Source organism: Heliangelus exortis, chromosome 6 (genome assembly GCF_036169615.1).
Source record: "Heliangelus exortis chromosome 6, bHelExo1.hap1, whole genome shotgun sequence".
NCBI classification, from domain to species: Eukaryota; Metazoa; Chordata; class Aves; order Apodiformes; family Trochilidae; genus Heliangelus; species Heliangelus exortis.
Genome location: NC_092427.1, coordinates 30,002,187 through 30,025,178, shown reverse-complemented (window position 1 = coordinate 30,025,178; position 22,992 = coordinate 30,002,187). Strand labels below are relative to the sequence as shown.

The window sequence follows — 22,992 nt, the reverse complement described above, 5'->3', positions numbered from 1 at the left end:
CTCTAAAATTTGATGTTATATTCCCTTTGATTATCTTGGGCTTCAGGGAGAAAACGGTAATTTCAAAGAATAATAAAAATACCATACCCCTATACACTTGGGCTGTAGTTAGTATTAAATTAATTCAATTTAAAAAAAATATCTCTATGTTATTTTTCTCTCATAATTGCTTGCAAAATATACATTAAAAGCATACACTTGTAAAGCCTTTATCAAATATCTGAATATCAAATATGTAACCATGAAACATTTTCAAGCTTCTAAAATCCAAATAAAAACACACAAGCTTTTCATTTATTCAAAAACCTTCTTAGAAATGAAGCTGACTTGGTTAGGGAGGTTAGATTTACACTTCATTTGTTTTAGATACAGACCATAAATAACTGGAAAGTAAATGCCATTTCTGAAGTTATGCTAGTCATAAGGGTAAATTGTCTTGTAATACCTGTTTGTGAAGACAACTCTATTACTCTGCAAAGGACAGTTTTAGAAGTAGGGTTTAGAAAAGCCATCCTTTTGGCTCTTGGTAACGTTCTGACTTTAAACAATCCTTGTAGGGACAAGTATTTTAACCATTCTCCTCGACAAAAACAAGTCAACATTTGCAATTGGCTGAAAATGGGCAGTCTGACAATGGCAATTTGGTGCAGTCAGAGAATGAGATATTATTTTTATAGTCTCATTACTTTAAATTAAAAATAAGACATGTCACGGTGCTATATACACTAAACCAACCCCATGCAGAAATGCAGCACATACAAATAGCTACCATGATTACTACTCTGTATCTGTTACATACAGAAATGACTGGATTAAATTGTCAGTGTATGATTCTCTAATTGACTACTTTAGAAGTAGGAACGGCTTTGCATCTGAGTTGAAATAAAATTCACGCACAAACCCCCCCCCAATCTGAAATCCTTACATAATACTTTATTGTAATGCATATACTTGATACGTTCTCTTCTGCATCACTACATTAATTTATTGTAGGGCAAGCAGCATTAGTAGTGTAACACCAGGAACTGCTGTGTGCATCCCCAAGATAGTTTTATCTGTCATAGGGAAAGAGAATATATGACACTTCTTTCTACACAGTCAGTAAAGCAGGTTTTATCAATTAACTTTTTTAGCATAACATTAAGATGATTAAAAATAAAATCCAACATAAAAAAATCAGATTTGGAGGTGTCAAATATGTGAACAGTAGGGAGAAAAATTATTTTAATATTAAAATTAAAAGTATTGCCAGTGCTGTTTTAGTGAGTAGAAAGAAATATATCTAATGAAGACTATCAACACCTTCAAACAGCAGCTGAACTCATTAATAATATTCATTTAATTATCACATTGCATTTGTTTAATAGTCCTTGGCTATATATAAAGAACTGAAAGAAAACATGGAATGGATTACGAATCCAAATAGGCTGTCAGGCCACCCAACAGGGGTGACTTAAACCAGTGAGATCATGTCTCAGTTATCCTTTTTAATATCCTTGTATGTAATAACATGCCTAAATGATGGGTATTTGAAGGGGCACTGCTTAAAACCAGGGATGTGAGATCATTTCACTGCCACAAAAGCTGCAGGGTTCCTGATGCTCTGCTGCTGACACATCATGCTCCCTGTGTCAGGGGCCAGTTCCAGCAGGGTGCTGAGTGCCATCAATGCTGGCAGCCAGATGTGCTGAGCTGTCAGGAGGTAGTTAGCTCACTTCAAGATTGACTGTGTTGTTTGATAGGGTAGGGGTCTGAAGGAAAAGGGCAGTATTAACCCTTGAAGGAAATAACAGATTTCTATGTCCCCTAGTCACTAATTGGAAGAAAGTACATAGGACAAATCACTGTATCTATCATTTCTTGAAGAAAATATGACATAAAAAGAGGCAGAAGATAAATGGAGAACAAACTGCTGTCTTATGCCATGACCTATAAAAGGTCAGGCTAGCAACAATTTTTTTTTATTTTGAGATTAGACAGTGTTTCAATGAGGCTACCTCACCACTGAAAGCCACTACAAGAATTCCACACGATGTGAAAAGTATTTCTGTTTTCTGTACATTTTTAATGATAGTAGTGAAATGCTGAATATTGTGTGCCAGGGATGCCTTAGTTGTTCACCAATGGCAGTTGCATTTATTTGCCAGTGACAGTAGCATTTATCTCCCAGTACAAAACAATTGATTAGTTCCTTCTAAAACTGAAGGCCTCAATTGCAATTATTTTCAGCATTAAGCTGTTCTGATGATTGTAATACACAGCAAAATGTTTTCCTGTTAACTCAAATGTTTTTGTATTCAAATATTCCAAATAAAACTGGGCAGATGCCTAACAGGCCAGGCAGGTAGGCCTCTAATAAAGGATAAAACTGAGGATGTAGTTTCCTACAATAAAATGGGTAGCAACATGGAATTTATACCATGAAACACATTAGTAAAGACATTTGGAAAAGATCTTCTGGCAAGCAATATCTAGGTTGCAATTTCAACCATCTTTAATGTGCAATGTAAACAGAACTTCCTCGTGCATGTATAAGTGTACCAAGGTTATATAAAATTTCATGTATAAAACCTGACAGGACACTGAGCATTCAAGTAAATCTGTAAAAGTAGTACAGAATGACAGTAAGTTTAATGAAACATTTGTAATGTATCTACATTACAGCCACTGCTTTAAGAAAACAAACAAACAAACAAACAATATGGCAACGAGCTCATTAGTCCTTCTAACTTTCCAACGGCTATAGCTCTAACACCTTCCCTTCCTTAAAGAAATAATTAGTAGATGTTTCAAAATAACATCTGGCTCAGAAGGGAACTCATGACTGAGCACTAGTGGAAAAAAAATAAATTAAAAAGACATAAAGGATGTAGGAGCAAGGGCGGGCTACAAAGGAGGAACACAGAAACACTGCCCAGGCATGCTGGTATGGTACAAAGAAAAAGCTGAGCTAGACTTGAAACTCTAGGGGTAGCAAGGGGAACAAGAAGAGCTGTTGCTTAGCTGTGTTAGCATCAAAAGGTTTAACAAGTATAATGTGAGCTTGCTGCTGAGCAGGGAAGTGATTTAGTAACAGTGGATGCAGATAAAACTGAGGTACATTCGTTGCCTCAGTCTGGACGACATTTGAATATTGAGATGATGTTCAAGTAGCAGAAGAGGATTGAGTCAGAGATCTCTTGCGAAATTTGAGTCCAGCTGTCCAGGATAAAGCACACTGTGTGGTACCATAAGAAGCATCGCCAGTAAAATGAAGCCAGTGATTCCTCCCCTTTCCTCAGTGCTCAGAAGTGCATCCATTAAGTGCACCTGGAGTAGTGCATCCATCTTTGGACCACTAGTACAAGAGAGGTGTTGATAAACTTGCGTGAGGCCAGCAGAAGCCATCAAGATGGATGTGGACTTAGAGCTCATCTCCTATGAGGAGAGGTTGGGGAAACTGGCTTTGGCCTAGACCTAGAGAAGAGACAGCTTTGGAGGATGTAGTAACAGCCTTTCAGTAGCTATGAGGAAATTACTAGGGGATGGAGGCAGGTTCTTTACTGAGGCACATGGCAGAACAATGATTGACAATTCCTTACATTAAAAAAGGAGGTCCTGACATGCTATAAGGAGAAACCAGTTTCATTATAAATACAACTGAGAACTGGAATGGTTTGCCCAAGGAAGCCATGTGGTCTCCATACTGGCACACGACTAAACTAAGACCTATGCAACCCAATCTGAATTCTGTGCTGCTCCAGCTTTCAGTGGGAGGCTGGACTGGACAACCTTCTAACTCTCCTCCTGACCCAAATTCTTGAATCTATAAAAATATGACAGCTATAAAAGACCAATGTAACAAAAGGACTTTGCTAGACTGAAATGGTAAAATGTTATATATATTAGTTATAATACTTGCCATGCTAACAGAATGTTTTCTGAAAGCAAACATGTCTGAGAGGATGCTATTTAAAGATTCCCACGTGAAACAAAGCATTGCTTGTTGTACAGATTGTGCCAGTTTCTAAAAAACAAGATACAAACAAAGGGTGAAATCCAAGAGAGGAAACAGTTACTATCTAAACTACATTATGAGAATATCCCTGGTTAATATACTGAATTTAGAGACGAGCTAGTTGAATCTGAACATATACACTATACCCTGCAGAAATGTCCATTTTCCAATTGATAAGTTTATGTAATTCTCACAAGTATTCAGGATCACAGAGAACATTCTCCCTCACACACACCTAAAAAGCTGAATCAGGATACAGGTTGATGAAATTTCAGTTATTTGAATGCTTGGAGTGGGAGATTTTTGTTTTGGGGAGGAAATAAAGCTTTGAGCTTTGTTCTTTATATGATACATACAGCACCTGCTAAAGACAAATAATGGTCAGATAAGATATAATTTTGCTTTCATTTAAAACATCTATTTAGTTTAGGAATGATGTGTAGACTCTGTATGAATGATTCATGGCTCTCCTGAGTAAGTGCTACAACTATCACAATAAAGTCCAATGTGAGGTTTGCAAATGATAAGCTTTATCCATCTGAAAAAAGTGAAAAAGTGTTAGATTAGCAGCTGCTGAACTTCCTTGTCCACACCTCCTTTTTTTTTTTTTTTTTTTCCCCATTTCTTTGGCAGCTTTATTTTATCAAATTTAGAAATCCTCAGGGCTTACCTTGATATAGGGCATACATGAGAAAAAGATAAACAAGACTTGATTCCACCTTTACATTCTTTAACCCTAAAGCAAGAGAACAAAAGAGTCTGGCCCCTTTGGCTGTTCAGAATAACCCCAACTGTCTCTGACCCCATTCTGGCACTTGAGGATCACTACTACAGTGTGTATCCTCTCAGACATAAGATTCTCTAGAAATTATCTCTTGATAATTTCTCAGGAAATTATTCTTTTTTACAGGACGTGCATAACTGCATCATCCTAGGGTGTCTCTTTTCTCAGACCTGGCCTGCGGTCTGAGATACTCATTGAAGAATAATACCTATTCAGTGCAATTTCTATTTAAGTTTGCTTTATGGAACTATTCCCTGTTGAATATAATTTCATCTTCTCACTCTTGTTATCTGTTTCTTGAACTTGATAATTCTGAGCTGGTGTGGGGTTCTTTTGTGACATTTATTTATATATAAATGCTCTTTTCCATTATATACATATATATGTGACACAATATATATAATTGAAAATTTAGTCCTAAATTTACTTTCATGTGTAAAATTTCAGATCTATCATTTCCCTTGGAGTTACTGAACCTTAGTGTAATCTTCCTAACTGTAATACTTTCATTATATCATACTTTCATATATTTTACTGCCTGTGTACCCTAAGGGGCAAAAATTAGTTACTATCCAGGTAATAATCAAGATTAAACATGTAGCATTGTTTTTTAATAATTTCAAAAAACAGTTGTTTTCCTGAATTCCTCAAAAAGTGAAAATACAGTGCTTTATTCACAACTTCTTTTGTTTATGGGAAAAAGATCCCAAGGTGAAAGTAAAAGGGATTAAGACCAAAGTATTACTTAAATGAGAAACAATTCACTCAATTCCCCCGAAGCGGGGAAAACTGCTCTTGCAGATTCAAATGTGAGAGAAACCATGTTTGAAGTACAAGCTGCCACATCCTGTATTTATTGAATAATTATGTTTTGTATATGTCATCTTCTGCAGACACAGTGACACTACTGTCAATTCTGCTTCTGCAGGATCTATTTTTTTTCATAAATGAGGTAAAAAGACTACCAGAATTTAATCTAAATAGACCCCCACATAGTCTACTGAAAAGCTCCCTCATATGCAATATTCTTGGTCTGTGTAGTTTTTATGAAATAGAATTAAACTATTTCATAGTTTTTATGAAATAGAATTGCAGCTAGGAAGGAGAGTTGTCTGTGGACCATGTATTCCTTCCTCTTTCCTACTCTTTGAATAAACAGTAACCAGAGAAAGGGGATGCCACCTGCACCTAGCACAAATTCCCCAAACATCACACATAGCAGATGCTGACTGCTTGTAGCTGCAGGAACATTTAGGAGTCTTTAAATAATTTCGCAAGCATTTGAGGGCAGCTCCTTAGACCCCAGTTCTACTCCTGTCCAAGTTTTAGGATAAAGAGAAGGAAAGTCTTAATACAGTTCTGTTGTCACCCACAAAGAGTACTCAAGCTCAGCTTTTTCCCTTAAGAATATTTTTCTTTGAATCTGTATGGGTAAAATACTAAAGCTGCTTCTGTGCCATCTTGTATTCTTGTAGCCATAATCAGTATAACTTACAGAAGCACCAAGGATGATGTGAAATGTGGATCAGCACAGACAAGCTCAGGACTGGCATTATACATGGGCTGTCCCTCACATCTATCACTTCAGGAGCTGCTCCAATAATCCACAGAGAAGGCTCCGACACTGATACACAGTTACCTGGTTTTGTACTTCAAGGCTGTTTTAATACTCTTATTATGTTGTCCATGACTCCAGAAACAGTCCTTTCAGGAAGCCATTTCTGTTGAATGGACTTTAGTGTTAAAATAATTCCTGCTATGTTTAGCATGCAAAAATAAAGCTGAGCACTTATGATGGATAAATGGCACAAACTGTCCTTTCTTTTATTAACATTATTTAAAATTACATGGACTTTAGGTTTTCTTTTCTATTTGTGAATTGAAAGCCATTTTTTGAGCAAGCAGGCAGAACTGCAACAGTATTTTGCTTTAAAAACCATGACAATGGGATTTATGGACTACTGAGTTTCATGGGTTTTTTTAAGTATAAAAAGAAAATATTTCTTGTACAACAGCCATAAACATGCAAAATACCAATGAGATTTTCTGGCATTTTTTTTTCCAGAGAGTAAGGAGTAAAGCAGATTGACACAAATGAGTTTTGAAGGAAGGAAATTTGCAAGCTATTTTCAGAGATACACTTGCATTGATTTGAATGAAAATAAGCAGAGAATGCTCTAAGAAAGAAATCTCAAAAGGGCATGGACTCCAGAGTCTGAGAACAGCTGGGAATAAGTGCTTTAGAACATGTGTGTTGGTGATGAAACATATTTATATGATGATTAACTGCCTTTCAGGCAGCCTAGGTATAAGACAAAGGCTAAACCCCTAATATATATATATACATACATATATATATATATCTATATCCTTGTTCTGAAGTCATCTCTTCCTGTCTACCCCGTGTATTAAAATGGAGAGAGGTTTTGCCTATGTTTTGCATATTTCTTTCCCAAATTGTTGCCTTTGTATGTAGCAGCCCAGATCCAGCTAATACCAGTTAGCAATGGCTTAATACATCTGTACCAGCAGTACCCTAATACCTAAAGATCAGGATTTTTAATGTTGCAAAAATTAAACTTTGCAGTTTAATTCTGAGACAGCTGTGGGTGCACAAGCCAAGTCCTGTATCCATGGGTATTGATAATCTTGCTCTCAGGCCCTTGGGAGTGTTTCTGGGAGCAGAAAAATCAGCTGTTAGATCATTTCATTTGGTCTAAAGAGTCAACATTTCATAAATTGATACTGCCAAGGATCAATGGGTATTGTGATAAACCCTAATTTCCTGATATCTGGAGTAAACTCTTGTGTTTGTCTGAACTAAACCAACTATTTAGGCAAGACATTGTGGTTGTCACTGAAGTCTCATGTGACAGATCAGGGATTTAAATGAGGTCACAGAAAAATATAAAAGAAAATATTTTTATTGACTGTGGTACTATGGAGGAACAAGGACAGGAAAGCAAGTGATTTCAGTAGGTGGGGAAGTACATGAAGGCAGCTGTGATTTCTGGCTAAACCATTTCTGCTCCACTACCAGCAATGAAATTGTTAATAATGTTGACATTTAAATACAATCTTCAGGTTTTGACAATATGATTGCTCTTTGTTAACAATGAAGCTGGAATATATTCTTTGTGTGGAAAACATAAATGTGCTATAATTGGAAGCATTATCAAACCTGGGTATAATGACATATATAAGAGGGCTCTGGTTATTGAAAAAGAAAAAGGCAACAGCACCTCCCCTTTATACTGTTCACTTTGACTTTTTTCAGATTCGGTTATGGTATCCTTTGTGGTAATCTTTACTGATGATTACAGAATTAAAGAATTACAAAAAATAGAAATTAAAAGGCTGTATTATCACAGAAAGTTGGCAAGGAAGAATAAAGCGGGGTATCTATGGAAATGCTGGATGCCAAAAAGCATTTTGTGGCAAGTTATGGCTGTAATTCTGCTTTACAAATGAAATTTTCATTTAATTTTAAAAGAATCAAAATATTATTATTATTTGCTTTAAAACAAAAACAGTATCTTCTGGAAATTTTAAGCTATACAAAATCATTATACCAATATTTCTCACCTCAGAGATGTGAATATTCAGAGGTGTAGACTGTGTGAAAGCAGCTGTAACTATAGAGCCACATTACCCCACTGTCATTGTCATGCATCTGCTCTGCCTACATCTAGGTTCACAGCTAGAGTTCTGATTGCATTTGAGATATGCAAGTTTCCAGAGTGAGTTAGCTATTTCCATAGTCAGCTTGGTCTTGATACTCTGAATCCTACACTGCTTAAGCTTTTTCCCTACTTAGCTGGGAAGAATAGGGACTGCATAGCACATAGTCTAAGTCATACACAAAATCAAATACGTAGGGAGCACTTTAAAACAGGACTTGAAATCACTAACTTAAAATCTAATCCACAGCACTATCCCCTTTCTGTTGCTTGCTACCAGAGAGAACAGCATCAATGTCAACATTGGTAGTACTCAAAGTGTTATGTTCTGAAGCTTTTGTAATGCCAAATATGCTGCTATTAGAAAAGCAGCTGCTTTCCCCCACGTCTATTACAAGGTATGATGTGTGATTTGTTCTCTGCATCTCTTTTTGATATATGGACCAATTTGGTGGAGAAAGAACCAATGGATAATTCAAATTTGGAGTACAGAATAACTTCCTTATCAGAATGCAACATTAGAAAGAATGCACACTGAAGACAGAAAGACAACCTAGTAAAATCATGTGAAACCCCACACAAAAATCCACTAACAGCTTCTATTCTTCTTGTGTCATAATCCAAACCTGAAACAGCTTTCACTAAAACTGAAAGGAGCATATCCAAAAACAATAAAAAACTTGGTTAAGGAATGACTAATTAGAAGATGAAACTTTTCTTCAAAGGATAATTCTAAACAGCTTAGAAAAACTTTAATTTTTATTATGTGTATACGATTGTAACCTTCCAGTGCCTTTTCTGTCCAGAATGTGACACTTTTCTTACCACCATGGGACTGTTGTCTCAAAAGTCAGCATTAAGTTGATTCTATGCAGCTCATGCAGAGGAAGTTTGGGTCCCTTGCTTAGTGCAGGTTGACCCTGTGATTTCATCAATCCTGTTGTAAAACTATATGATGGAAGTAGCAGAAGAGTTTCCCTCTGGACACTGTTTTGAAATGAAAGGCTCCTCCTGCAGGTTTTTTATTTGTGCCATGGAGGAACTTAAAACTGTCCTGGGAGGGATTTTTCCAAATTGAGTTAAGGTTTTTCTTTTTGTTGAAGATGAAGTCACTGTAATAAGAGCAGTTGTATTCTTCATTATTGTTACAATTAGATATATCTAATATCTTTTTGACCTTAAATGCTGACAAAAATAATAATTTTAAAGACAATCTGATTTTTTTTCTTTTTTATTCAGATACTGTCTCTCACTAGCAGGAACACATAAATGGTAAAAAGACCTATAAAACCCCCTTCTTATTGAAAATAAATTCATCCTAACCTGAGAAGAAAAAAGAATGTATTGGAAAGACAAGGAATTGAGAATATGGCTGTAATTAGCCCCTACAGATACATATTTAGTATATTAGAGCTGCTTCATCATAACTATTAGGTATCCCATGTGAAATATGAATAAGATGTGACCCACAGTTCTGGGTGGTCACAGGAACCATAACTGAATGAGGATAGGTAAAGAAGATAGTCTCATCACTGAGGCATTTTCCCAATGCTGATGGTGCTCCCTGTTTTAAAAGGACGGTCTCATCTCTGAGGGCAAGTATTAAAACCTAAGATTAAAATATTACACTACAGACATAAGAAGAGGTCGTATGTTTCCAGCAACTCGAGACCTTCAGTAACACTCTGGATTTGATTAAAATTTTTTTTAAGGATAATTGGAAAAAAATTGCATTGAGACAGGTTTTTAGACAGATTTTTGTCGGGCTGTAGCACTTTATCAAAATGCAGGGTGTTAGTGACTGACTTATTAATTGACCTTTCTCATCAGTTCTCATTAAGGTATTGAATCTACAGTCACAACTGCACTTGTAGACCCTCATCTTAGAGGTAGTCTAAGGGGAGACATACAGGTCTTTCTTTTAAGTTGAATTTTAAATTATTAGGGTCACAGGATTTTTAGAAACCAAACAGGTGAGAAAATGCCTCTGCTGGCTGAAGGTCTAGATTATGACCTTCTAAATGAAGTACTGATCTTTCTAGCTAAGGACACTTAATATCATTATCTGTTTATTTTGCAAGTATTTTTACACATTTTTTTGTTTGTTTTCTAATTTTCAAAAAAAGAGCTTAAAACACCTGAAAAAATACTAGTTTGGAATCTTAATGTGTTTTGAAAAATACAAATGTTTAATTTGTAGTCAACAATAGCAAATTACAGGTCTCAGACTGTGTAAGTAGCAAGTAATTAGTGAGATTTGTAAACACTTTGCACATAATTGCTTAATCTTATCTTTGCTCAAACCTATAGACTTTTGTAGTGCTTACCCCTAGGGTATCTGATGTGTATAGGGTAAGCTTAAATAATCTCCTTACTTCTCTTTAACAGGTATATTCTGTAAGGTTAGATACAGCCTGCTCCTGTCCACAGAGTGCAGAATAAGATGCAAGAAAGTATTCAGTGTGATACAGCTCTTTCTGATTATCATATATCCATTCTCAATCCTGAAATAATTATATCTTCTATGTCAAAAGCTTTACAGCTTTACCACCTCAAGCAGTATTTTACAGCTGTCATGAGCTATTTATGCAATAATGACTTAAACTGCAAAACGGAGTCCTCAAAGGAAGAGCTGTCAAACATTTTCACCACAAATAATTTTATTAAAATAAGAATTGATACTATGTGTAAACAATCTCTTGCCTTCAACTATAATGCAGATCATATAGCTGTATGATTTAAGAAAACAAATTGTGAGATAGTGTGAAATACACCATACTGCTACTTTAATAACAGAGTATAATTTTTAATTAGGAAGATGTTATTGTCTAATGGGCAAGAATAAAAAAAATTGTTTCAAAGAAGCAGTTCTTGAGATTTGTCTGCACTTACCTATTGTTCTTTTTAGAAGGGATATTTGCAGTAAAAAAAAAATTTACAGACTCTTTAATCCCATTAGTGTATCCACTGATGTTTGTGAAGCTTTTTGTGAGTTTGGACCCCTAGTTTTGGTGTCCATCTGTTCCCATTAACCTTTTTTCTCAGCAGTGATTTTTTTTATAACTATGTAATTGGCTAATGTGGCACTATTTCTAACAGGACGGAGGACTAGAACTTTGACTGGATTGTGTAAATACCCTTCTAAAAAGAAAAAGGAGTGAGAAGGAATGAAAATGATATGTAGGCTGCAATAACAATAATATTCTGATACAAGTCTTGCAAGAGGAGCTTCTAAGGCTTTTGGCTGCAAATGTCAAAAACTTGTGTGAAGGCAGCACTTGCTGTGGCTGCGACAGGGCCTGCTGGGTGGGTAATGATGACATCCCACCTCCATGCCTCCTAAACAATTTACACAGTTATTTTAAGTATTTCTCCACCTCTCATCTGCACCTCCCCACATGGCACAGTGGAAAGGTAAAGGTGTCCAGGCTAGGTAACACATTTATAGAACCATGATACATCAAACTTGCATTTTCCTCTGACCACTAGTTTGTCTGTCCGTGTTGAAGGCAGTGTTGATTCAAGCACCTGCCACTTCTTGAAAATTAACCTGCTACTAAATTTTCCCAATTCCTCTGTCCCCTTTTCTGCAGGTGATTGATATAGCCTAAAAATTAAAGTAGTGAACAAACAGCAGCATTTGCTCTTGCATCATCAAGATGTTTAAAAATGTCATGCTTTCTTTCATTTAGACAAGGAGACTAGAGACCACTAGAGAACATCAGAATCCTAATTCCCAGTATGTATGCAATACCATTTTTCTAGTGCAAGAATTTTCTTTTAAATTGAACCTTAAAGTTGTGACATTTTAAAACTATGTGAGATGATATTTAGACACAAAAAGAAAAGGAGAAATTTATAGAGTGATTCATTTTCTGATATCTGCATTGCTGGACTTGTGATGACAGATTAGATTTATAAGTGAGGCGGTTTATGATCCCACTGACATTTGCTTTACTTTGAAATATTAAAATAATTTCTAATATAATCAATAGCTTATGTAAAGTAAATGATAGTGTGATGTGTAATAAGGTTTTATTTGCAATTCACTGGGTGTTTATTCAGGACTGTGTAATATGGTCTTCAGAAGCTCCTGTCGGTGGAACCTCAAGCGAGTCACGTATTCCTGAACTGTCTTCCTCCCCCATATGCTTAGTATTATATTAAATAAAATATTATACGAGTGGCTATGAAATATGACAAATGAAGCTTTCAAGCCGTGGGTAGTTCATGGGAGTAACTTGGGTTACTCACATCTTGTAAATTAGATTTCTAAGTGTGCTGGTATTTTCCTTTTAAAATATTCTCATATTCACTCACAGCACACAGTATAAAATAAGCCACTAGCTAGTCACCAACCTCTCTGATATTTAGAATATTCTTTATGTTGATTTTGCTGTAGAACCTGGAGAAAGTCCTTACTGGGTATCACACCATTCTGTGTATTGTTATATGGTTTGGTTTATACAGAGCATATATATAAATACTCTATCTGTTGCAAAAAAAAAATTGAAAATGTGAAGAAGTAAAGATGAATACTTAAGTATATGTCTTCTGTAATTGAGAGTAATTATATATTAATTTTACTGACACTTATTATATTCATCATATAAGTAATGTCAATTTTATGATACCACATAAACTTCACAACCTTTTATCATATTTTGTAAAGAATTTTAACATTATGTGGTACGAAACAAAGAACTCTACATAAATAATCAAGCTGTCAGATATTTACACAGTTGAGTGTCAGACCTATCTTGTATTTTGTTGATTTTTGCCTGTAATCAGTTATTTGATATTTTGAGTTATTTTTATAGTTCAAAATAATTCACCGGTGTTTGGTTAAATTTAGCAGTGCATATAGAGCATATGGTAAGTCCTGCTGTCATTTAGACAGAAAAATTCTGAGGAATTAACCCTCAAATTTGTCTTGGAGTGTTATCTGTAGCTTTTGAAATTCCTTAACCTTGAAGCCTATGATCTAGTAATTTAAAGAAACTATTCACAGAGGTGAAGTTACTGAAAACCCTTATGCATAGGATTGCTTACGCTAAATAATATAACCCTCATTTATAATATACTTCAAAATTTTCAAAATGTTTTTAAAATATTTTTTGAAGGACTGTTTTACTTTGGTTTGCCTCAAACGGATCATGATATGTTGCACAATGCCACAATTCAGTATTTTAGAAAACTATATATTTACAGTAATTGACAGATTAGCAGTACTTTAGTCAAGTGCATTTCCCTCCCTCCTAATATCTTGGGAGACTGAAGCACTTTTAAATGACTGTATCTCAAAACAGTGCTTTAGGCTGGTGGCTGTGAAAAGTTAGCAATGACATTCTCCTTTTGCAATATTATTTTTAAGACACACCAAGTTAACACAAGCACAGGCTAGATGTGAAAAGACACAGTGTCAGGTCTCCTGAGAAATCTATGTTCAAGGGATAGCTACAGCAGCAAATTTTGACCAAAATCTACTCCAAACCACTGAACCAGATCTAAGAATAAAGGACTCTACTGAGAATGTGCTAAGAAGAATATACTTATATATAGGTAGCATGGGTAGAATGGTTGGTCTGAGTCCTGAATTATACTAGCCTAAGCTAAAAATAATATTACTTAAGTCTCTCCAAGATAGCAGAAGAAATACTGAGAACAGGGTTTAACTGTGTGACTTGAAAATGCAAGAGCATCCATTGCATGCGATTCTAAAATTGATGCAAACAACACACTGGCACTTCTCCAGAACTAATTTAAGCTCAGCATTTGAATATGAATTTCCTTTTTGTTCTTCCAAGAGTGTACACAGTAAAAGCCAGAATAAGGTATACCACGCTTATCCATTACTTGGATTTGTTTGAAGGATGGGTATTTCTATGAATAACCTTGGGTAATTAGTAAAGAAACCACCTACATATAACTATTATGAATCATAATTAGTTTTCATGTGTATGAGTTTTTTAATCTGCAAATACAGCTGCTTATTCATCTTGTGATCATAACAGGAATAAAGCATAAGCATAGCAGATATAGCCATTCTTCATATACTGAATCATTGATGAATGACAGGGAAACTTCACAGCAGCCATCCCAAAATTTTTATTCTGTCAACATAATTCTAAGACAACTTCTGCAGGTACTTCAACTCCAAAATATCTCATCTCTGTAGAAGGTTTGTCCCTTTCTTCATAAGCTTCATAATGTGTTCTTCATCATAGGCCAATTTTTTGCTACTTCTAACCTTGTACTTTTTCCAGTTCACTGCATCTAAATTCAAATCCAATTATGTGAGGCATATGTAGAGTTAAGCCCCCTGAAACTTATACACTATTCCCATGTCCTGTGAGATGAAACAGTTCATAAAAATTAACATTCAAAGGATGTCTCCTCTATGCTCATGTTATCTGTTCATTGTTACTTCAGGAGACTTACATCTGCTTTAAACCAACCAAGAAGAGAACTTCAGCTCAACAGTTGCAAACAGAGTGCTAGCTTCATTCAGCTGTTAAGAGTCAGCATACAGTGATATGCTTTTTACACCCAGTGCTTTCAGGGCAGATTCCCTTACTGGTGTACATAATAAGCCTACTTCACTAGACTTCAGAGAAACTACATTACTCCAGCAAAGGGTCTGGCCAGCAGATCATTCACACTTCTTTCACCACGCAACTGACAACCAAACACACAAAAAGTCTTGAAAATAAAAACAGACTTTACCATCTTTGTGATAATAGGTGACTTCTACTTTCCTCTCCTCTGACCCCAGCAGTGCTTGAGCAATTTGGGCAATATGATGTCTTTTGGTCTCTGGCCCATGAAGAAAATCACAGGTACAAGGTTTCTGCATGACATCTGGCCTGGAGAACCCAGTCATCTCACAGAACCCATCATTGCAGTAGATGATAGCACAATTCTGCACTCTAGCATTAGCAATGATGAATTTTTTATCTGCAATAAAAGAAAGTGATGCATTTTTTAGTATTCTTTCAACGTTTCATAAAGTGTTGATTGCACTGATAGATGCTAAACAACCCTTTTTACTGTGATGCCTGAAATACAGAGATTTCAGTCATTTAATTCACCTATTCTTATCCATAGCTTTTAAAGAAACTTCAATAAATTTAGAAGACATTAAAGATGAAGTCTTTTAAGGAAATAAAACTGGATTATGCAGTGTCTTTTGCAAAACTCTTTTTGGCATCAATATTTTCTCTTTTCTAGTTTCACTAAAACACATGTGATGAACATCATCATCCAGCTGTGACTCTGGGCAAGTTCTTGAAAAGTTAATAGCTTCTTTTAAGGTAAATGGAGCTTTTGGAAGGGGGCTGTACTCAAGTGAAGGGCTTTATGGGATACGGTCCAACCATCTCAGTCTGCTCTGTAGGGATTTTCACTGAGTTGAATGACTGGAAGTTTACAGTCAATATTTTAACAAAGCTATCTAGAAATGAATGTGATTTGTTTTTTTCTCTGTGATTGTTTTAGAAGTTACATTTATAAAAGCAAATATTCTTTGGTTAAAAAAAAAAAAAAAAAAAAAAAAAAAAAAAAAAAAAAAAGTATGAACATCAATGAAAAGGAAAGCTTGTGATGTTGGAAACAGCTTGCACAGTCCGCTGAAGTTCTGTGCCTCAGTCTGTCATCCTTCCTCACCTGACAGAAAGGTTGTTTTCCTTTATTTCTATTTGCCACTGTAGCACACAAATCCTATTGTAAGTATAAATGTGTAGCTTTGATACATCTACTGGTAACAGCATGAATTTCTGCTTATTTAATCACAGTAGTAGGTCCCTTGCCTTATAAATACTATTTACTTGGCACTAAGTTAGCACTAAAGTTTTGGAAATTTTAAAGATATTCTATCTTTCAACACAGTGAAATATTTGGAGACAAAAATATAGATTTCATTCTTGCTTCTTCTATTGTCTTTCAATCATGTGGAATTTCACTATCACTCGACCAGTTGGTAGGCAGGTCTTTAATCTCTTCAAAATATGTGTACTTTACATGAGAAAAACTTTACTTGAGTAGCAACACCGAATTAGCATTTAGATAAATTAGGACTTCAGAAACTGTCTTCATTTTTTTCTCAAACAATCTAAATATTAAATTGGCAACATGGGTTTAAGTATCATTAAGTAAGTAATCTGGAGTTGGCTGTAAGGGTTTGCACCAGTTTGATACTAAAAATATGCTAAATATTTAAATAAATGTACATATATCAAAACTACTGTTTCTAAATGAAGTTCATTTTAAGCACCAAGCATTCCTTACTGTTAACAGTACACCAGAGTTCTGACCAGGAAAAACACTTCAGCTTCACCCTCCTCGACAGGTAGTAAACTGCTGCATTGGAAAAGATCTCACAGACTCTCCTTGAGGATGCATTTGCACTACTTTGATATTTTAGGCTTGCATAAACAAATCAGAAATATTTGACAGCTATATTAAAATGCAGTCATGACAACAAGGTAAGAGAGTATTTTCCTTTTAATAACTGCTCTGCATATTATCTATTTTCTCTAAATCAAAGTTTGACTGTCCAGTTTTGAAAAGATTACAATAGTTAATAATAACAACAACAATAGTAATGAATCTAGCTTATTTTTTTAGAGATTGCACAGGCAGCACGGTTGTACATTCTGCTTTTAGAGCCATCTCACGCCAGAAGGTGGTAAGGGATATAACTTCTACAGCTATTAAGAAAAAAAAACAAAGAAACAAAAAAACCCCACAAACTATTACTTGAAATGGGGTGGGGGGGGAACTCAATAATTCAAATCGGTAATCTGCATATATCAGAAATAACATTACTCCGTCCAGGGTTCCCCTCCTTACCTCGAGGGTTTTCTTTCCGAGCTCCAAACTTAAAAGTCTAGAGCTGCTGTCCATTTAGTCACAAGCAGAATCAAACTACTGTAGCAAAATAGATAGAAAGAGAGAACTTACTTTGCCCTTCAAATTTTCGTATGATTGTACCCAAAAATGTATTTTGTGGTGCCACATGACCTCTGCGAACAGGCATGTTTGTACAGGTCTTCCGTTTTCTGTGCACAATGACTTCTCCAAAGATCTCCTACACAGCTCCAGCCCAAAGCACAGCTACACTTTGTGACAAATCATCGTCCTCTGGAGCTCGGAAATCTCTTCCCATTAGCACCACTTCTAGATACACGCTTTTCCCATTGGAGTAATTTCCATCCCCCAGTTTCTTTCTTTCTTTTTCTTTCTTTCTTTTTTTCTTTCTTTCTTTCTTTCCTTGCTTTCTTTGCTATATTTTTTTCCTGGAGGAGCTCGGACGCTATTGTCTGGGGTGGGTAGGGGTGGGGTAAGCAGGAGGAGGTGGGGGGAAGATTACAAGGGTAATCGATCTCTAGCACCAAACACCGCCAATTTTCCAAAGCAAATGGCTGTGACCCGGCAGTTTCCGACGCTGTAGTGATGGTTAGAGGGCTGGAAGACTAACGTTGCTCCGCTGCCAGAGAGAGTGACGTTCCCCCCCTGCGGGCTTCACCACGGCGCGCAGCAGCTCGGATTACTCAAGCGTGGTTTAGCAAGAGCCAGCCAATAAATCTCTTCAAAACTCAGCGACAAACAGCGGCATCAGGAATGAGCTACACCCCGGCAGCACCGCGACGTGCCACATCCCCCACCGCTGCGGAGGCAGGGGGGCAGCGGGACCGAGGGCGCTGGCGGCAGGGAGGGGGGTGAGGGGGGTGCAACCTCCGGCCGCCCCAGCTTCTCCGCCCTCCCGGCACCGACGGCCCTTTCGCGGCCCCTGAGCGTAGCCCGCCGGGGAGCCCCAGGCACTGTCAGGGCCGGGGGAGGGCGGGAGCTTTGTACACGCCCCGTCTCGGGGAGAGAGGGGGTGGTGCGGGTGGAGGTCGATTTTGAGCGATGGGGAGGCGGGGAGAGAAGGGACCACCGGAGACCTCCGCATCCTTCCCCGCCCCGATGGGAAGGATCGCCCCCTCCTCCCGCAGCGTGACCCAGACGGAGCCCTCCCCCCGCCCCACGCACCCCTCCTGCTAGGGAAGGGAGGTCACCCGAGTGCCGTGCGCTGCTTCCCGGGTGCCGAGCAGGTGCGTGTCGCCGCTCAGGGGCCGAGAGAGCGGCGCGGAGAGCTCGCCCAACTCCCGCGAGTGCGGGGGGGGGGGGGTTTGTGAGCCCCGGCCGGCAGCCCTGGACCGGACCGGGGAGGGGACGCAGCGGGCGCCAAGGCCGCCGCCGGGCCCCGGGAGCCGCGTCCCAGGGCCGAGCTCCGCCCGGCCGCACGGGGTCGCAGCCAGGGCCGGGCCGGGGCGCACGGCCCGCTCGGAGCTGTCCGCGGTGCTGAAGCCGCCCCGCCGGCGCCCACGGAGGCGCCGCTGGCCGAGGTCGGGCCCGCGGAGCTGCTGCCTCCCCCCGCTCTTCGCTGCTCTCAGCTTCTCCCACCCCACAGGCATCACTCGAGAAGCTCCCAGGGGAAACGAGTATCATTTTCAGGCTGTAATTAAGGCTTCCTGCACTACCCAGCAGGCAGAACGGTGCGCGTTCAGCAGGGGCACGGCGAGCACCGGGGGACCTCGGCGAGGTGATCCGGGCAGGGAGCTGGGGGCAGCCATGCGATGCGGGAATGGCATCTCCTGGGTAGTGGAAAGCAGCGGCGGCTTCTTAATAAACTGACAGGGGAAAAAAAAACAGAGGCACCTGCTCACCCTTCTTTGTAATGGCAAGCACAGGATATTGAGCCGGCAAACCACCGCCTCCCACCTGTTCTTCCGCAACACGAACAGGTGTTTCCTTATTCCCGAGGGCTTTTCTCAGGTGTGGCCTTTGTTTCACTGATACCATGTGTCATCTTTTATATTTATCATAAGATGGAAGAAGTCCATTGAGTACATTTCTGAACTAATTCAGTTTAATCTCAGAGGAATCATGCTGCATTTATACAGTCTTAAATGATGTCTGAAAATATTTTTGTATTCATAAATTGTACTTAGAAGGCTGCATAGTAATATGTATACTAATTACAAAGCCTCGGCTACATTAAATGGTATGTAATCAGGTGCATAATCTTAGGAAGTAGTGCTGCTTACTTACTGAAGCAAATGTTGTAATTTGCATACTCAAAGGTATGAATCAATGGAATAGTAGCCATATATTCTTTGTTATCATAATATTTGGAGAAGTACAACATTTTTATGACTCGGATCAGCACAAGGAGAATAAAACTCTTACAATATTTTTCCACACTTGTCACATTGTTTGGACAACTGATGAGGCTGCAGGTTGATTTTTTTCTCTCTGCTCTTTGTCCTGATCAAAAGAACAAAATTTCAAGATCACCCATATATTGCCCAGAAAATGTACTCAAGTTCCTAAAGGCAGTAGTAGAACTCATGTACAGAAAGGAGCATATTTATTTTAGCACTTTATATAGTATCTAACATCAAGTCAAGTCATAATGGCCAGCAGTGACTTTGTTCTCATCAATGCAACTTCAATATTTCTATCACAGCAATACAAAATAATAACAATAAAGTTATTATTGACTTGTACTGAACAACCAGTGTTTGTCTCCAATATTTAACAGTTATTAGCAAACTAGATCAACTACAGGCCAGTAGAGTCCAGAGTCCAGTGCTTTAGGTGTCTGGCTGGAAAAAAACAAAACAAAACTGAGGATTCAAATCTCACTGAAGCCCTGTCTTTCTATGTTAAGTTTGAGAGGCACACTATACTTGCATGGAAACTGAAATAGCAAAGGCCAAAACTTGCACTTGACTTTGGAAGGACTTTTCTGTATCCTGATGGTAGATAGAATTTTGATGTTGATTATGTGAATATACATTAAGAAGAGTCCAATTTTTTCCCTCAGCTTGGTTAGTTTAACACCTGATCAAGATAATCCCAATCAAAACAAGATAACTGCTACTGAAGGACAATATCCAAGATATGATTTCTTGGCAGGAGGTGAATTCCCAAGAATGATATAATAATAACTATGTAAGCAATGGTGGTGTCAGAAAATCTTTCATTCTGTGATTTACAACCATGCAGTTTTTATACAGCCTATTGCTCCTGGAGTGCTTAATACTCATTGTGCATAAAGCTTTATAACTGTCTGTAGCAAGCCAATAATGGACAATTTGTCACTAGCACAATAGGAGGTAATGTGAAAGAATTTGCATTTGATTGGGAAAAAGGCAGAAGTTTGAATTCATCATAAACGAGCCTCTCTGGTGGGATAAAAAATGGAGAATGCCACAGAGCTTTATGCTTTATCTATAAAGTACACTTGCCAGCTCTCTGAGAGACCAATATAATGAGGGAGGGTGTCTCCGGATCTAAAACCCGTCCTGCACGACAGATCCCTTGTCCTCTGCCCCCTTGTGGCATTGCCCCTCTTGGTTTCACCACAGCCTAGCAATATTTCTCCAGTGAATCCTGCTGCCCTACAGCAAAATTATATATATGCCATATATATATGAGCCATTCTTGGCCTCAAGGATACAAGCTGACTTTGAAATAGGGATTTCAAGGTTTTTGCTGATATTTCAAATGCTTCCTTCTCAAGTTCCTTAAGAGAATGTAGGGGATTATGTGTCAGGAGAAGTGTTATTGATCTGTTTCAACAGACCAAATTTTTTTAACTTTGTGATAAAACATGTTACTCTGGGGAAATAATAATGGTGATAATCATATTTTTCATTATAATTTGAGGGGAAAAAATTATAGAGGAAACAGTCAGTTTTAGTCCAGACTTCATTTAGTACTTGACTATGATTTTAGTCTTTGATGCTCCAGGAGACTCCCTAACAGAATGTCTCTCCTGTTTCATCTTAAATAATCTTTAATCATATGGTTTTACTTTTCCATGTCCTGTGGTTTCCATTTCATTATTGTCAGACTTCCATGGTTTGCCCTCCTGTAGACAGAAGTTTACTACTGCATTCCCATTTGAATAAACACTTTTTGTACTGGAGCAATGTAGTGCAAAGTATCAATAGTTCTTGGAGGGTTTTTGGTTGGTTGGTTGGTTTTTTGTGGGTTTTTTTTTGTTGTTGTTGTTGGGGTTTTTTTGTTTTCCTAGCAGGGGTTATCTGTGCTGCTTTTATCATATGCCCTGTCAGTCAGTCATCCATATATGCTGTGTATGCTTCCAATTTTAAAGGAGGCTGAGAGTCTCTTCAGACCTGCAAAGTGAAATACTGAAACATTCCTTCAAATGCCATTTTATGTAAAGGTGACCTTTTGTGATTGCTTGACAGATTTATGTTTCTTTGTCATCACCTTTTGGTTTTATCACTCTTCCTTCCTTGTCTTTTTTCTGTTGGATGTCCTTCCAAAATTTCAAGTTGAATCTCTAGACTTTGTTTTAATCCATCATAATAATAATTATCAGTAAGTTCGTGACTGGCTGTGAAGTTACATGGGGCAACAGATTGTCACATTACCTCTGTTAGAGAAGATAGAAATCAGGTGTTTGAACTTAACAAGCAGACAAACAGCAAATCTGCTGCTGCTACAGAGAAGTTTAGGGTGCCTGTGGTTGCCATTGCTGCTGCCAGAGCTGCCTCCTTCTAGCAGGAACTTGCTTGCACTGCACTAATGGCCTAGGACCAGTAAGTCTTTCTTTATTCTACAGCCATGCAGTTGCTTACGTAGCAAACTGGAAATGCTTCATTATCTATGCTGCAAAATTCACCTTGAAATAACTATGTTTATGGTTATTTTGTGTTTCAATTTTTGCTCTTTAAAAAAAAGGCTTCTATTTCTGTCAAGAGTACTGATGTCAGTGAGTTGCACAGATGTGATTATTGTATTTTGACTCAAGGTTTACTTCTTCAAGGTGTCTGCACATGGTCTTATTAAAATGAAGGATTTCAGATATCTCCGTGGGAGAATGGATAACACTATTTTAGTATCACAACAGGAAAAAAGAAGTGTCCGCACCAAAGTATTATCTAAACAGTGATCACAGATTTCTAGTTAATTTTATAGTTCAATCTCTCAGCAGCACACACACACACAAAAAAATGTTATACTTATTTTGGATTTTGTCCAATGTATATTTCACATGCAATCCTCTCTGTGGAACTGTAATTTGATGACAAGAGTATGAATTATAAATGCAAAATCTGTAACAGCAAAAATTCTCTGAGCTTAATATCCTAGGTTAATAAAGGTAACATCACATGGCAAAACAGTAAGACAACAAGCAACATAACTTTATGGAAGTATTCAGAAAATAACTTTGTTATTCTACAGTGTATATTGCTGTTATTATGTGTTATGTTAGAATGTCTGAGGATTCAAAACATCATGATTTAAGATAATTTTGAAAGTAATATGCACAGGTCATGAAAGCAGAATTACAAAAAACATCAGAATATCCATCTGATTCCCTGCGAGTGGGTTGTTCCCTCCGGCATATTTGTGTTTGTATTATTCATTTAGGATTTAAGTTATTCAACCAATAAGGTTTCCACTTCTTTGCTGAGAGACTCTTTCAGGATCTCTCTGTCTCACCACAG

The 22,992-nt window shown here is 37.7% G+C and overlaps 2 protein-coding genes and 1 long non-coding RNA gene across 5 annotated transcripts in view; 2 read left to right on the top strand and 1 right to left on the bottom strand.

Annotated features, from left to right (window-relative positions):
* Positions 1–12,642, top strand: part of LOC139797227 (uncharacterized) — a 32,046-nt gene extending 19,404 nt beyond the window's left edge. Inside the window, exon 5 of the mRNA XM_071746210.1 lies at positions 10,850–12,642. Coding sequence (XP_071602311.1) covers positions 10,850–10,862 — 13 coding nt within the window. The 3' untranslated portion in view covers positions 10,863–12,642. The remainder of the gene's footprint in view (positions 1–10,849) is intronic.
* Positions 1–18,227, bottom strand: part of KCNH7 (potassium voltage-gated channel subfamily H member 7) — a 212,126-nt gene extending 193,899 nt beyond the window's left edge. For all 3 annotated transcript variants that reach the window (XM_071747510.1, XM_071747511.1, XM_071747512.1), the window contains exons 1-2: positions 17,423–18,227; positions 15,188–15,418 (exon numbers count right to left, since the gene is read on the bottom strand). In XM_071747510.1, coding sequence (XP_071603611.1) covers positions 15,188–15,418; positions 17,423–17,498 — 307 coding nt within the window. In that variant the 5' untranslated portion in view covers positions 17,499–18,227. The remainder of the gene's footprint in view (positions 1–15,187; positions 15,419–17,422) is intronic.
* Positions 18,228–18,509: 282 nt separating this feature from the next.
* LOC139797751 (uncharacterized) lies at positions 18,510–19,703 on the top strand. The gene is made up of 2 exons (XR_011726577.1): positions 18,510–18,555; positions 18,915–19,703. It is a non-coding gene; the product is annotated as an uncharacterized lncRNA (long non-coding RNA).
* Positions 19,704–22,992: the final 3,289 nt, after the last annotated feature.